This window comes from Musa acuminata, unplaced genomic scaffold (assembly GCF_036884655.1).
Source record: "Musa acuminata AAA Group cultivar baxijiao unplaced genomic scaffold, Cavendish_Baxijiao_AAA HiC_scaffold_1045, whole genome shotgun sequence".
In the NCBI taxonomy this organism is placed as follows: Eukaryota; Viridiplantae; Streptophyta; class Magnoliopsida; order Zingiberales; family Musaceae; genus Musa; species Musa acuminata.
The window spans coordinates 11087-27616 of record NW_027021259.1 but is presented as its reverse complement, the minus strand read 5'-3'; the positions used below and the strand labels follow the sequence as shown (position 1 = coordinate 27616).

General features: G+C 40.4%; 2 protein-coding genes across 2 annotated transcripts; one reads left to right on the top strand and one right to left on the bottom strand.

The window, feature by feature from the left end:
- The first annotated feature begins 1605 nt into the window (after positions 1-1605).
- LOC103982445 (protein TOPLESS-RELATED PROTEIN 2) lies at positions 1606-12519 on the top strand. Its single transcript, XM_009399375.3, has 25 exons — positions 1606-2548; positions 2632-2811; positions 2897-3010; positions 3129-3287; positions 3721-3901; positions 3989-4115; positions 4202-4311; positions 4397-4535; positions 4633-4742; positions 4867-4936; positions 5077-5150; positions 5214-5309; positions 5398-5493; positions 5605-5732; positions 5990-6224; positions 6311-6484; positions 7156-7263; positions 7333-7482; positions 9057-9167; positions 9241-9420; positions 9528-9656; positions 10128-10223; positions 10443-10628; positions 11082-11254; positions 12071-12519. The coding sequence occupies exons 1-25, from the start codon at positions 2469-2471 to the stop codon at positions 12291-12293; spliced, it is 3429 nt and encodes a 1142-aa protein (XP_009397650.2). The 5' UTR covers positions 1606-2468; the 3' UTR covers positions 12294-12519.
- Positions 12520-12687: 168 nt separating this feature from the next.
- Positions 12688-15872, bottom strand: LOC135582946 (E3 ubiquitin-protein ligase SINAT2-like). Its single transcript, XM_065177400.1, has 5 exons — positions 15786-15872; positions 15327-15412; positions 15034-15231; positions 13621-14007; positions 12688-13204 (listed from the first exon to the last, which is right to left on the bottom strand). Exons 3-5 carry the CDS (start codon positions 15220-15222, stop codon positions 12884-12886), a joined length of 897 nt encoding a protein of 298 aa, XP_065033472.1. The 5' UTR covers positions 15223-15231; positions 15327-15412; positions 15786-15872; the 3' UTR covers positions 12688-12883.
- Between the last annotated feature and the right edge of the window lie 658 nt (positions 15873-16530).

Here is a 16530-nt window from a genome sequence, read left to right as displayed (position 1 = left end):
CCATGCATGCAGCTCATGTAACCACGAGTGGAAACAAGCAGCAAGGCATGCAGGTCCATGCACTGCTCCCTTGTTCTGATGTGTGATCGGCTGTCATCTCAGGGACGTCAAGTGTGCCATGGCCAGACTTGTTCCTGCTCGGCGCCGGTACAACCCTGCCCTGCTCATCCACACATTTCTTCCTTCCCCTGTGCATCGTAAGGGGCCATGCTCTCAGGCTTTGGCCACCTTCCAACTGAAAGTGACATGACCCAGAAAACAACACACAGACGTGAGGTACCCATCTCATAAAACAGATCCCATGCCATCTTCGTGTGCTGATCAATGTGTATGTACAGAGGAAGATTATTACCTGATAAAAGAGCTTTAGCCACCATCAACTGAGTTCTCTGTAATCATGTTGATGTACCACAGTATATTTCCTGTAGTCAACACATCGCAGCAGACCAAAAGTAGGAATAGAAATTCCACCGCAGGAGGAGGGCCCCGCGGGCATCGTGAGATCGCTGCCGTCCACATCTCCTCCCAGCTACCGGTCTCGCGGTCAACAGCGCGACGCATCCTTCACTGAAAGCCACGCGAGATGGAGCCAAATCTCGTCTCGCGCGAGTCGCGGTGTCAAGAAGGCTTCGATTCCAGGGGCAGATTCGTCATTCCGTCGGTCCCCTCATGAGTACTTTATTCCCACAATGCCCCCCTTCCCCTAGCAAAATGACCATCGTGTCCTGCCCTTGGAATTCCCCGTTCCGAAACGTACGTACTTACTTCCTCCAGGCTTAATGAGGAACTGTAGTCCAATGACGTGACCCTTACTTAATGAAGCACTCATACTTTAATGCTGTAAACTCCCACACAACAAGATTCGATTAGATCTCCATTTGCAGTGGACTCAGGTTCTGCTGTCTCCAGGACAGCACAGGGCAGCTGTTGATTGGTGCATGCGTCATGTGGCATTAAAGCGTGAGGCATCGGTGAAAACGTGTACGGATCTCAGTGGTTGAACTAGGTGTTGCCTGTACCGGCATACGCACGTATCTAGCTTACTTAGAAGATTAGAGACGGCCGGAGTCATCATCGGGGCCTGATAAGTCGTTCTGCTTATCCGTAAGTGTTTCGCGCAACACACGATGAGATGGTGATAAGCCGATTGCCTGATGACGTCGGTGCTAACGGGCATAACATCTCTGCTAAACTCACCCTCTTTTTGTCTCTGTTACGGGTCCAAGACCAGCGAGATGGGGTACATTTATGGAAAACACAAGTGTTCTTATCGTTCTGTCAAAACCCGCGAAGCTCGAAAAGAAATCCAAAAGCGGGGCGATTTAATCGGGTACGAGGATGGTTGACGTGGTGGGTCCTCTCACTTCTGGAAGCGTGAATTGACCGAAATATCCTTAAAAATGTGGGGCCGTAAAGGGAAGATGCTTCGTCCTTAAGTTCAGGCTGACGGTTTTACCCCTGCGGTCAAGCGAGAGCGACCCGGAGTTGAAATCCCGCAAAAGCCCCTGGCTCGGCCGTACTATTGCCGACGAGCCGACGTGGCTTTAGGTTGGTAGAGAGGTAATTTCAAGCGGAGTTCGAGTAGGGCTATAAAAGGCGTGAGAGGAGGGAGAGAGAAGCGAAGGCCGCGGGTGGTAAGGAGAGGAGAAGAGTCGAGAGAGAAAGAAGCGGGAGTGGGGAAGAGAAAGCGCACCCTTCAAAACCCTAGAAGTTTATGCGGAGGCGTCGATCCTCTCGGGTCCGATCGGTGCTTCTTCCTCTGTTCTGGAGGAATCGAGCTCCCGATCGAGGGTTCTTTCGTTTGGTTTCGTGAAGGGAGCGTCTTTTTTGGTTCAGATCGGCTCCGGATCGCTGACGCGAGCTTTTCCTCCTTTTTGACGGCGATCTGGTGCCTTTTCCCGGCGGATTCTTGGCTTGTGTTTTGGGAGACGGTGCTTATTTATGGTCGTTTCGGCGAGAAGGTCGCGGTTTTTGTACTCCGAGACTAGGGAACCACGTGGCGCAGTCGCTGTTGTTAGTGTTTGTTTTCTAAGTTGGGGCTTTCCGGTTCATGCTTCAGCAGGCCTTTAGGGTTCTTTTGCGGGAAGGTCGTGATTTTTGTGCTCCTGGACTTACGAAGCACGTGGCGGAGGCTCTGTGGTTGGTGTTTGTTTTGTAGAAGGGTTTTCCGATTCTGAGTTCGTTTTTAAGGTGGAAAGCTGTGGTTTTTATCCTCTTCAGAGTATTTTGACTGATATTTAAAAGTGTTTGGCCTCTGTTTGTACTTCGGAGAACATGCGGCAGAGTCTTCGATCACTTTCTATAGCAAAGGAGGTGGGAACAGAGGAGGTAGAAGCTTAGGGGAAGGATCTTTGTACGCCTCAAGTTTTGTGAGTCTGTTGTTTGGAAGATCCTTAGTTGGTTCTGCTTTCTCTCCTCCTTTTCGATTCGAAATCTTTGCGCTGGAGTGCTCGACGATTCCTGGGTCAATGTCTTCATTAAGCAGGGAACTGGTTTTCCTGATACTGCAATTCCTAGATGAGGAGAAATTCAAGGATGCTGTTCATAAGTAAGGCTTCTTCTTGTTGGCTACATCATTTAAAGCTCTTAAACTTCCTTTGCCTTTTAATTAATCAACTAGTTGAATTGTAGGTTGGAACAGGAGTCGGGTTTTTACTTCAACATGAAACATTTTGAGGATCTGATTCAGTCGGGGGAATGGGATGAAGTTGAGAGATATCTTGGTGGTTTCACCAAAGTGGAAGACAATCGCTACTCCATGAAAATCTTCTTTGAGATTAGAAAACAGAAGTACCTCGAAGCACTTGACAGGTAGAATTATTTCATTCTTTTGTCTTGGACGTGGATTTTCCAATTTAACTGGTCCCTTTTTGAATGGTGTTTCATGTATTTTCAGACATGATAGGGCGAAAGCTGTTGAGATACTTGTAAAGGATCTAAAAGTTTTTGCTTCTTTCAATGAGGAGCTCTTCAAGGAGATCACTGTTTTGCTCACTCTGGAGAATTTTAGGTAATTAGTTTTAAATCTAAAGAGCTACTAGTTATGCCTCCTATCACTTTTTTAAGGAATAATGCCTCCTATCGGCTGGAGTAGTGAATTATCTTTCTTCACTTTCAAATTAATACAGGCAGAATGAGCAGCTTTCCAAGTACGGGGATACAAAATCGGCACGGAGTATAATGCTTATGGAGCTTAAGAAACTTATTGAAGCTAATCCTTTGTTTCGTGATAAGTTAACATTTCCACCATTTAAAGCTTCTCGTTTACGAACACTAATCAACCAAAGGTACAGAGTCCCTTTTTTCTGAATTAAATGATTGCTCTATTTTTTTTAGTGGATGAGAATAATTCCAATAATACCTAGTAGCTGGGTGAACTAAGTTACCGTTTCATAGTTGGTTTACATATGTAGCTTGTGTGGCTAGTTTTCTATCAGTTGGCCAAGAGAAGTGACTCGAATTTGTAGTACTCTTCTATTATTGGGATACATGACTTTAGTTCTTGAGTTGCTATAATTTTGAAGGCCATTAACAATGTACATGAAAACACACTTGATGACAGCCACCACATTGTTAAGTAGAAGGCTTTAATCTTTTTTTTTTTTCTGTTGAAAGCGAACAATTGTTTTATGCAGTACTTTGTGTTTACTATATTTTGTATGTAGTCTGTGCTCAGCATTCAAGAGTCAAATATCTTACTGATTTATGGTCTTTGTTTAGTCTTAATTGGCAGCATCAGCTTTGCAAGAACCCACGCTCCAACCCTGACATTAAAACACTCTTTATTGATCACTCTTGTGCTGCTTCTGCTAATGGAGCACGAGCACCTCCACCAACTAATGGTCCGCTCGTTGGGCATATCCCTAAGACTGGGGCATTCCCTCCAATGGGCTCTCATGGTGTAAGTGGACTAGATTCACTTTTCATTGACTGCTCTCTTCTTTTGGCTGATTGTTGTTGACTATTATTGTTGTATGCTTTGGTTCAGCCTTTCCAGCCAATTGTTTCTCCACCTCCAAGTGCCATTGCAGGGTGGATGACCAATGCTAGCCCGTCACTACCACATGCTGCTGTGGCACATGGCCCCCCAGGTCTGGTGCAGCCTCCAAATGCAGGTATATCTCTTTTAATTTAGTCTCCTATGAGCTTGGATAATGTTCATGACTTCTCTTCTTATTAACCCATGGTTATACTTCCGCAGTTGCTTTTCTAAATCACCCACGGCTTCCTACAAGTTCTCCTGGTATTGATTATCACACTGCAGAATCCGAACACCTGATGAAGAGAATCCGTATAGGCCAAGCAGATGAGGTACAAACGAGACAATCTCAAAGATTATTGAACTAACAAAGCAGAATGCACTATTTGTCAAAAGTGAATGAAATTATTTTTCTAGGTGTCATTCTCTGGTGCAACTTATTCACGCAATGTTTATTCGCAAGATGACATACCCAAGACTGTGGTACGGACTCTTAATCAAGGTTCTAATGTAATGAGCTTGGATTTTCACCCGATGCATCATACCATTCTTCTAGGTAGCTGCTTGAAATATTCATGAGTGGAACCTTTGTATTTTGTTTATAATTTGTGTTTAAATTCATTTGCCTATATGCTCTTTGTTTTGCCTTCCAGTCGGGACAAATGTCGGTGATACTGGCATATGGGAAGTTGGATCTCGAGAAAGGGTCGCACACAAGACGTTCAAGGTGTGGGATATTGGAACTTGTTCTTTGTCTTTGCAGGTATTTCTCTAAACTGAAAATTAGACCTAGTTGCTTTGAGTCGGACTATAACAACATGGAATTTCTTGCGTGGTTCTCATGGAATAATTTCACACTTAAATAACTTCATTAAATCAACTTTCAGGCGGCACTTATGAAAGATGCTATCATATCCGTCAATCGCTGCTTATGGAGTCCTGATGGTTCTATTCTTGGTAGATGAAAGCAAAAAAAAACACTCTTTTGTATCATATTTCTATTAAATTATGATCTGGTGTAGCCGCATATGAGTTTCCCACTTAAGTTTATTGTCCTAACTAAAAAAAATCTCTTGTTAACTTGGTGATGCCTTTAGGTGTTGCATTTTCAAAGCATCTTGTTCAGACATACACTTTTAGTTTAAATGGAGAGTTGCGGCAACAGTCGGAGGTGAGTTATAAATTGTAACTTCTTTACAGCCATATCATGGTTTCTGACTGGTCATTGTTGCAGATTGATGCTCATGTAGGAGGGGTTAATGACATTGCCTTTTCCCATCCCTACAAGAGTCTGTCAATCATTACTTGTGGTGATGACAAGACAATTAAAGTGAGTCCTAAGGGATAGGATTCGACTTATCACAAGATTGTCGAAGAAGAAACATATGTTCTTACAACATTTATTGCATGACGGACAGGTATGGGATGTTGCAACACGACAGAGGCAGTATACGTTTGAGGGCCATGAAACCCCTGTATATTCTGTTTGTCCTCACTACAAAGAGTCTATCCAGGTTTGTATTCACCGCTGTTGTTAATGCTTCTGTTAAGTTGAAAATTCTTCAAAGGTTTATTTATCTATAAGCATCTCCTGACTTTCTTTTTTGTTGTTTCTATCTGTGAAGTTCATCTTCTCAACTGCGATTGATGGGAAAATCAAAGCATGGCTTTATGACTGTTTGGGATCTAGAGTTGACTATGATGCTCCCGGACGTTGGTGCACGACAATGGCATATAGTGCAGATGGAACAAGGTAAACAGTGTATCTCAGCCATATGTTTACTAGCCCATCAGATAGTGGGATACTGTATGCAATAATAAGACCCAACTAGTGCATGTTAGTCATTGTTAGTTTGTTACACCTTTTTGCATCTGTCCAGCGGTAATTAATATTCTGGTATGGATGCCATAATTCTGATTTTACTTTCTCTGAGATAAGTGTTGAACTTTATTCTCCACCTTAGCTCATTGTTAACAATTCCCATGTTTCATCTTCTGATGTGCTTGTAGGCTTTTTTCCTGTGGAACAAGTAAAGACGGTGATTCACATTTAGTTGAGTGGAATGAGACTGAAGGAGCAATTAAAAGGACATATTCTGGCTTTAGAAAACACTCATTAGGAGTTGTCCAGTTTGACACCACTAGGAACCGCTTGCTGGCTGCCGGAGATGAATTCATGATTAAGTTTTGGGATATGGATAATACTAATATACTGACTACTTCTGATGCTGATGGTGGACTTCCTGTGAGTATCCTATTCTCTGTTACACTTGCCTTGAATTTGTTGCAAATTGTAATTTTTGGCTTACTATACTAATTTCTTCGTGGCAGGCAAGTCCTCGACTGAGATTTAATCGTGAGGGCTCATTACTTGCAGTTACGACAAGCGACAATGGAATCAAAATCTTGGCAAATGCTGATGGACAGCGGCTTGTAAGAATGCTTGAGAGCAGGGCATTTGAGGGTTCACGTGGCCCTTTTCAACTAACTAATGCAAATGTAAAGGTATTATTTTGTCTAACTACTTACATAAGGTAGTATTGCTGCATGAAATTGTGGCTTGGATGGTTCCAATCTGAAGAGAACAGGACATGGTGTTCAAATCTTGCTTGAAGGGTCACTAGGGTTTGGTGAACCCTTGTCATGAAAAGAAAAACAACAAGCTCCTTTTAAACATGAAGCGGGCCTCTTCGCCCTAGCCTTCTCTATAGCCTCTGTGGTGCAGAAACCCAACAAAGGGGGAAAAGAAAGACAACAAGCTCCTTTTAAACATGAAGTGGGCCTGTTTGTCCTGGCCCTCCTTCTCTATATCTCTGGTGTGTTATCTACATGATACATAGATATACACTAGGTGCCTGTTGTGTACGCGATACCCACTCCACAAATCCATTAAAAAAGAATAGCATCAATATGTTTGAAGAGTCACTTATGTGCCACTCTCTTCACATGGTTTTGAATAAAAATCATCAATATGTTTGAAGAGAGATAATTATGTTGTTTAACATGTGATTTGTATCCAGATTGAATATAAGATAATTGTTTGACAAATTAAAAGCATGGAATCTTTTTATACATTTTCATGTAATAAAAAATGTTACTACATCATACAAACCCAAGATAAGTTCTGAAATCAATGACAATGAATCTATTTAACATTCTCTGCATTCTTCATGCAGGCCCCAGTTGTCAGTTCGCTAGGAGCAGTTTCTAATGTTTCTAGCCCCGTTGCAGCCACTCCTGAGCGTCCAGATCGAGTCTTACCTGCAGTGTCAATGACGAGCTTGGTGAGCTAACTTTTTACAGGTAGCATTTATTTAAACATAGAAGCTTGACATATTAAGCAAATATTTCAGGCTGTTATGGATAGTAATAGGGCTGCAGATGTTAAGCCAAGGATTTCAGAAGACACTGAGAAGATTAAGAGCTGGAAGTTAGCCGACGTTGTTGACTCTACTCATATCAAAGCCTTGCATTTGCCTGATTCCACCTCAACAAAGAGCAAGGTATTTCGCGTTCTAGCAAAGAATTTAACTCAACAATTCCTTATTTGGCTACACGAGGCATTTTCTTTCGGTGCTTCCAATGATATATAATTTTTTTTTTATCCTTTGTGATAGTTGTTATTATGTATGATTCTTGTAATAATTAAGAACTAGAGGATGGAGATTAGGTTGAGAACACAGTCCTCAATCACTTCAAACTTGTAAGGAATATAAAATGTTTTCACAGTAATCTTGCAATGTAAATAGATAAATTCCATGAATTCTGTCTTCAGTGTTTACGATAAAAAAGGAGGGAAACTTGATATAAGCTTTGTTATTGCATGATATCAAGGATAAAACTTGGTGTAAAGAATTCTCCATTGTGTCAGCTTAACTTTTTGTTTGTTAGCCATATGTTTAACATCTTTCACTATTTGTAGTTGCTAGTAAGGTAGTCCAAGTGTTCCAGTTTTTGTATTAATTATCACATGGCTATAAATAATACTAATTTAATTACTAGAAGGGCCTTTTTTAGGGTATGACATACAGCTGAGGAAATATTTATGCATATACATAAACATAATGTCTCTGTATCCTGTACATGTGGCCATATTGTTGTATGCAAGGTATGCAATACCGTACCGTACCGGTGTTTCAAGGTTGGCTCGGTATGGTACAGTACCATGTACCGAGCAGTACGTCAGGGCGTACCGAGCGGTACACCTAATTTAGGTGTAAAATCCTCTGAAAATACCTGAAAAAAAAAAAATTGGGATAGGGTTTTTAAGTTAGAAATAAATATAGTAATAGCATAAGTTTAGCAAAATCAATGTAAATTAGGTAAGAATAGTATCACATATCTTTTTCGAGCTTTGAAGAATATCTTATGCAAGGTTCGTATTTTAGTCCATTACGGATTGTCCTTATGTAAATATTGAAATATCTACAGAAAAAAAATATTTGAATAGGGGAGCACAAATGTGAGAAAAAAAGAGTTCATAGAGTTTAGGAGAGTATGAGAATATAATGAAGTGTCCTTTTGTAGAGTTTAGGAGAGCACAAATGTGAGAAAAAAAGAGTTTAAGATAGTTTAAGAGAGTATGAGAATGTAATAGAATGAAATAGGGGAGAAGATAGGTTTAAATACTATAAGAAAGGGCTCCAATGGTCAATTTGACCGTTGGAGCACTGTAGCACTGTTGCAGTGTGGTAACGGTCGAAATCGATCGTTACCAAGTTGTGTCGGGTGGTAACGGTCGAAATTTCGATTGTTACCACCCGATATTACCCCGTATCATCCGATGCGGGGCACTTTTAAACGTTCCGCCCGGTAGCTTGCGGTCCACGTATCGGTATGTCGTCGGACTGGTATATACCGCTTGTATCGGGCGGTACCATTCGAAATTGCATATCTTGGTTGTATGTCCTAGGATATACTAATTCAAAAGAAGTTGATGTTTCTTTCCTTTTTTTTCATTTTTGTAATTTTGACTAGTATATGTGCTCATCAATCTTTAATGCCATAACGAAAAAAAAAAAAGAATTGCCTAATTCACCTACCAAGTTGTGTACACACACATACTTTTGGTTTGCAGGTCATGCGGTTGTTATACACAAACTCTGGGCTATCGGTATTAGCTCTTGGTTCCAATGCCGTACATAAGCTATGGAAATGGACTCGTAATGATCGAAATCCTTCTGGCAAGGTTAGCAAGTAACATTGGTGAGGCATAATGTTTTTACAGATAGCTAATTTCTGACTCTCTTTTGTTAGTTCAGTCAACTGCTTCTGTCGCACCTCAGTTGTGGCAACCTTCAAACAGTATTTTTATGACTAATGAAACCAGTGACAACAATCCAGAAGAAGCAACTGCATGTATTGCTTTGTCAAAGAATGACTCTTATGTGATGTCTGCATCTGGTGGAAAGGTTTCGTTATTCAATATGATGACTTTTAAGGTACATCCCTATTCTGACTTATTTCAGCCATACTTTTGTTCCAAGAAAAATGCTTAAATATCGATTTTCCATTGTCCTGGTAAGCTAAACTGCAACAAGTCTTGCAGGTTATGACGACCTTCATGCCACCCCCACCTGCAGCCACTTTTTTGGCATTCCATCCTCAAGATAATAACATAATTGCAATTGGGATGGAAGATTCCACTATTCAGATATATAATGTCCGGGTTGATGAGGTTAGCAATCTCTTGCAGTATGCACACGCAAGTGAAATTCTTCCCTTTTTGTGCTTCATGGCAATGAAATTCTTCATTTTGCTAGTGCATTTTGTCTCTATCACTTGTCGAAAATCCAGTTTGATTTGATATTTCAAATCCTTCCATTTTAGTCTTTTCTCTTTGTAGCTGGTACTTCGCTTTGTTTTCCTCTAGTATCCCCTAGTCCCTAGAATACTTGCAATACGAAGGCTATAAAAGGGTTTGGCATTATATGATTGGATTTGATCGCTTTTGGATGATGGATATATGCGACTTTAGTGGTAAGGGCTATTTTATGTGCAGAGTAATTACTTTTTTGGTAATGGATTTATTAGGAAAAACTAATTCAAAGGCTTCTTAATCATAATCGTTGGTGTTTCAGTTATTTATCATATTTTTTGAAATGCCTCCTGGCTGTTTGTCCTTATTTTATGTCTTCCCTGCTTGCAGGTCAAAACGAAGCTGAAGGGTCACCAGAAAAAGATTACTGGTCTTGCATTTTCCCAGTCACTAAATGTTCTTGTATCTTCTGGAGCTGATGCTCAGGTGTGCAGATAAAAAGTATTACTGATTGATTAGCGTATTCTGAATCAAGCATATGGTGGGCCTAGCTCAATTATCAAAACCAGACTATCATAATATTGAGAATTATAATGTTCCAATGTTGTTTTAGTTCCAATTAGATGTCTTCGATCTTTGATGAAATGCTAATTGTTCAGCTCCAGTATCTTGTCAAGGTTATCTTCTAATGAGATGAAATTGCAGCTTTGTGTTTGGAGCATAGATGGATGGGAGAAGAAGAAGTCACGATTTATCCAAGTGCCTGCTGGCCATGCATCCCCATTAGTTGGGGATACCAAAGTCCAGTTTCACAATGATCAGGCACATCTCTTGGTTGTCCATCAAAGCCAAATAACGATCTATGATAGTAAACTTGAGTGTTTGTGTTCGGTTAGTTCCTCCTCTCTGATAATTGCAATTATACATATTCGAAAGGATGTATCAAGTTGAAAAGCATTCTCATAATTCAGTTTCTAGGCTTGTTTGTGGTTTATGTTTGTGTGTTAGTTGATGATTTATCTTGCCTAAATAAGAACAAAAGCAATCATGCAAAGTTTGAACACAGGAAGAGGAAGTGAAGTTGGCTACTTTTTTGTTAAACTTCGCTATCACTCTCAGTTTATTGTGAATCCAAAGTTTTGTATCCCTGTGTTGGAGGAAATTAGTCATGTGACTGCTTATATCAGGCATAGTTTACTTTGTTTTCTTGATATTTCAGGTCATGTTACTCATTTGACATGTTTCCTTCAGAGGCTGAATGATGATCTATCTTCTCATGAAATTATTGTACTTTCTTTTGAATTTCTCTTTTAGTCCATCTAATGTTCTTATCGACTGATGCAGTGGTCTCCTAGAGATGCTCTCCCAGCACCAATTTCAAGTGCAATATACTCTTGCGATGGTGTGCTGGTATATTCTGCATTTTGTGATGGTGCTATTGGGGTTTTTGAAGCGGATAGCCTGAGGCTCCGTTGCCGGATTGCACCCTCTGCCTACATATCTCCACCCGTTTCTAGGTATTCTTATTTTGATTAAATTTTCTCTCCTTACCTGGTAAGCGAACAAATAAAAACAGTTAATAAATGGTGGGAAGACATTTTACTTGCTTGATTCTTATATTTGATTGCCATTGCCATTGGAAGCACAGAACAAATGATTAGGTCAGGTGATCGCTACATGTTTTCAGGCTCCCTTGCACTTAATCCATGTTTATTTTTTCTGATGGAAAAATCAGTGGGGCCTGGTTAGTCGAATTTGGGTGCTGTCAATTGGCCTGTATTTATCATTTGATCAAGATTGTCACACTTGGATATGATCAAATAACAAATGGGTCAAGTCTACGGCTCCAACTCTGATCTTTTGGGTCAGGTTGAACCCCTAATAAACTTAATCTCAGGTTAAGATCTCCCTAATCCTAACAGTATCCAGTCTAAACACTGTTTGTAAATTGGTCTTTCAATGCCTATATGATAAGGAGCGACTAATGATGGGGCCAGTTGTTTAATATTTGTCTCCAATTGCTGAATTGTATTGTGTTGGAAGGGGTTTCATGTAGTAACTTATTACTCAACCCTAAAGAACATCTTTATATGCATCTGTTTTTTTTTCTTTTATTCTTGCTCATAGTATAGAGTTATGAGGAATCTATGGCAGTTAACTTTATACCAGTAAACATTTAGCGTCAGTTTCATGCTGTAAAAGCTCAAAATCATTATAGTTGCTGACATTTTATTCTGCAAATTCCTTAAATTTCTTTCCCAACAAAAAAGCTCAAATGACTATGTTCAATCTAATCTGATGGATGCTTCATCTCTTTCTGCTTCCTTGTCCAGCCCCCCTGGTGCTGCCTATCCTATGGTGATTGCTGCTCACCCATCGGAGCCCTATCAGATCGCGCTGGGGATGAGTGACGGTGCCGTCCATGTGGTGGAGCCACCTGATGCCGATCCGAACTGGGGGTCAGCACCTCCCCAGGACAACAATGGAGCTCTGCCAACCATCTCCCCCAATCCTGCTTTAAACAGTAATCAGGTATCAGAACCCCCTTCTAGGTGACTCAACCTTTGGCTTAGTATCATATTTGTATGTGCCCAAAGGGCTTATAAGGAAAATGGAACATTACATTCCATACCAACCAGCCTTTAGTAGCAGCTTATCTCTCCTTTCTGTTTCTGCTAACCTACTGTCTCTTTTGTAAAGCTTCTCACTCACACTCTTTCTTGGTACTTGGAAATATTTAGATGACTACTATGGATCTCTTCTTTGTAACGCTTCTCACTCACACTCTTTCTTGGTACTTGGAAATTTTTAGATGACTGCTATGGATCATCTCTTCTTTGTAAAGCTTCTCAGTCACTCTTTCTTGGTACTTGGAAATTTTTAGATGACTGCCATGGATCTCTTCTTTGTAAAGCTTCTCACACTCCTTTCTGTTGACATGACTGCTATAGATCTCAAATAGAAAGAAGCATGGAGAGATCGACTCTGACCAAGATTGGCACTCCAGGTCATGGTTGTGGATCTCACGCATGCTTCTTCCATTGCTTTGAATAAAGAGTTTTAGGTTACACTACAAGGTTGCAAGAATTGATGAGCCTTTGGCGTATACATTTGCAAGATGCATTCTAAATCACCGAGTTCATTGTTCATTGTTCTTTCCATATCCGACCAGTGATGCGTAGCTTCAGCTCGTGTCGGTCGCCACCGGAGAAGAAGAGTGCCATGTTACGATGGATGATCAACCCATCATAGCTGTCGCGGACTTTCCTGTGGCTGTCCCTTATGCTCCTCGGCACTCCTTGCCATGTGAGTTTTCGGCCATTGCCGCCCACTTCCAAGCTGTAGCTGAAGTGCCTTGCTTCACTGTCCTCACCGAGAAACCTTAAGAATGCCATATAAACTGGAGCCATTCCCAGGAGGAAGGCCTCAAAGTGAAGGCAGAAGTAATGCCCATAACAACTGAAAACCTGCATGATATATTTGAATGACAAGAAATAAACAACTACGGAGCATAAGACTCGATGCACAATGACTTCAACTTAATCTCATAGCACTTCACGTAAGCTACAATTCAAAATCTTACACAGACTTAATCTCCTCTGACATTTTGTGGAATGAAACATAATAGGTCAGTCTGTAGAACCTCAAGTCTTGGAAGGAAAACATATCATCTCCTTTTGACATTTTGTGGAATGAAACATAATAGGTCAGTCTGTAGAACCTATAAGTCTTCATAGAATTCTGTTATGGGAGGGGGGAAAAATGGCATACAAAATACTTGAGGCATACTATTTAACCCTAGAAACAAAAATAGCTCATTGCTCATTACCATAGAAGCAACAAAATTGGGGATAGAATTACCGAGAAAGAGGGGAAAACTTACGGTGAGCATCCACGTCGCGTTCTCAACCTCATTTGGATTGGGTTTGACATACCGGTGGTTAAATGTGCACCCATCATGCATGTCCACCTTATGATCAGTTTTTAGATGGGCAACAAGCATTGGAACGTCACCTGTGACCAGGCATTCTGAGCCTGCATAGGGGCAATTGTAGGGTCTGAACCTGCACAGTTGCTCATGCTTCAACTTGCTGTAATATGGATGTATCTCTAAGCAGCCCAAGTTCTGGTATCTGCATGGTAGCTCCAGTGACTCTGCAACCTTCTCAAGAGCCAGGCATCTGATGTTCCCCAGCTCTTGGCGACAAGTAGGGCAGTGGTTGTGCACTCTGAGTTTGCAGCTCGAACAGAGTGTGTGACCATTTGGACACTGCAGGGGTGGATGACACAAGACTTGAGTTCCACATCATAAATGGCTTTATGGGATAAGACTAGGATCCGAGATATTATGCTATGGATCAGATCAGGTGGTGCACATGGACATCCACTTTTGAGTCTCTATCTTATGCTCTTCAGGATTTATAAAGGTTATTTACCAATGATTTTATCATTCTGCTGAAAGGACTGGACATAAAGCAAGCGAGAAAATTAGTAAGTCGATAAGGAGAATGAGAAACATGAACGAGTGTCAAAGAAATGGCAGAACAAGTGCATGATAACAACATGTAGAAGCATAAAAAAGTGCTGATGTAGATTAGTCCTGCAAAGAAAAAGTACAAATGAAGAGGCAAAACATAGTTCAGCGTTGTGAATTCATAAATTGTTGGAAGTGAATTCATAAATTGTTGTGTATTGTGGTCGATGACAATCTACAGCCTCCATACAGAAAAGAACACTGGGAGAGGGAATGAGGAGAAAACATGTCCAGTTGTACTTGAGTGATGAATAAACTACACTCTAGTAGGCATAAATTATCTAGAAATATTCGCCTCAGTGATCGATCCATGACATCCGGCAAGTAGCAATCCATGACAAGAAACTTAAATTCCTATCTATCGATCTATCTATCTATCTATTGTAGTGTTAAAACATAAGAAATGTTTGATGCAATGAACAGATGATGCATTGCTAGCAAGTTCAAGAAACTACGCAAGTGATATCAGAGAGAAACAAAATGCCGTACCTACATCTTGATGACATGTAGTTATCAGATTAAAAGGTCAAGAAGGAAAGATGAGCCATCCGGCAAGTAGCAATCCATGACAAGAAACTTAAATTCCTATCTATCAATCTATCTATCTATCTATTGTAGTGTTAAAACATAAAAGAAATATTTGATGCAATGAACAGATGATGCATTGCTAGCAAGTTCATATCAGAGAGAAACAAATTGCCCACAGACATTACACTACATGTCCTGATACGGTTGACGAGACAACACAGAAACAGATGGTACCTGGTGTATGGGAGGGTACATAGAATTGGTGCAAACTGGGCATTCAAGAAGCTCATGCACACTACCGGTGGAAGAAATGCCTGCCTTAGCACCAGAAGCAGTAGAAGATTTGTAGGACGGGACACGATCCGTTTCCATACCCACGGTGGAGAATTCGGTCTCTGTCGGATAGGATTCAGGGACATCCATGGAGGGATACTGCTCCGAGGAGTCACAGAAACTCGTTTCGAGATCAAGTCTTTTTTGCTGCAAGCTGTAAATTGTAGTGAAGCTCAAAGGGCCGAATTCTTTACCTGGACCGCCTGCAACAAATCACGACGACGACCAACCTATCTGGAGAAAGATCCCGCTTTGAGCTCCTCACGAAGACCAATCCGTCCTGGAAAAACAAGAAAGAACCTTAAGAAGATTAAGTCTCGATGCTTGAAATCTTCCAAAGAGATGAGCGAGATAGTGTCGATCGACCAAGTAATCCTTTCCACGATCGGCCCCTTACCGCCTCGCCCAAAATCCCCAAGCCTGCTCATCACAGAAGATTGCAGTCCTATGGATCCTGGATCTATATACCACCACCACCACCACCAGACGCAATCCAACTCTCGATCAACCCAGGCGGCAGTAGCTTTGGGCACCAAAAGGGCGGCGGGGGCGGGGGTTGGGTCGGAGAGCAGGGTTTGCTCAATTCATCAGGAACCGGAAGGGTAAATCCAGAGAAGAAGAAGATTGGAGCGAGGGAGGGGGGAAGAACAAACCTTGGAATCGGGAGAGGTTCCCGATAGTGGTGGTGGCTTCGGTTTCTGCCATCTCGCTGGAGTCCATTCTGGGAAGCTGCAACGAAAGCTCTCCCAATTTTATTATTATTATTATTATTATTATTATTATTATTATTATTATTATTATTATTATTATTATTATTATTATTATTATTATTATTATTATTATTATTATGTGACTGATAATACAAATATTATTCGAAGAATTTTTTTTATATGAAAAAAAAATCAATATACATGGTTAGTTTTGTTGGAAATGAATTTAAGCATTAAATTGACCTGATTTATTATTTAATTTTAATATTATCGTGTCTTGAACAGGAGAGATCATTCAGTATTCGGATTCAGACATAAATTTTTTAAAGATAAAAATTATTTATATCTTATATCTCACTTTAAGTAAAGAATTATATCTGGTTTATCAATTTTTGATATAAGACTAATTAGAGTGTTACAATAAATGTGACCCAAGCCTGATTGATAGGTTAATTAGTATATCAATTTTGTTTGATCTAAATCACTAATCAAAATATTTAAATTGAAATTGATAATAATATATTCATTAGACTAATCAAGGTATTACAATTTTTGGATTTGACGTTCATAAATCAAATCTTAACTTCATCCTTTCCTTTCTTCACTATGGATAAGACTAAAGTTGAAGTTGATAGTAATATATTTGTAAACGTAAACCCGATTTCCATCTCAAAATGAATAGGTGGTT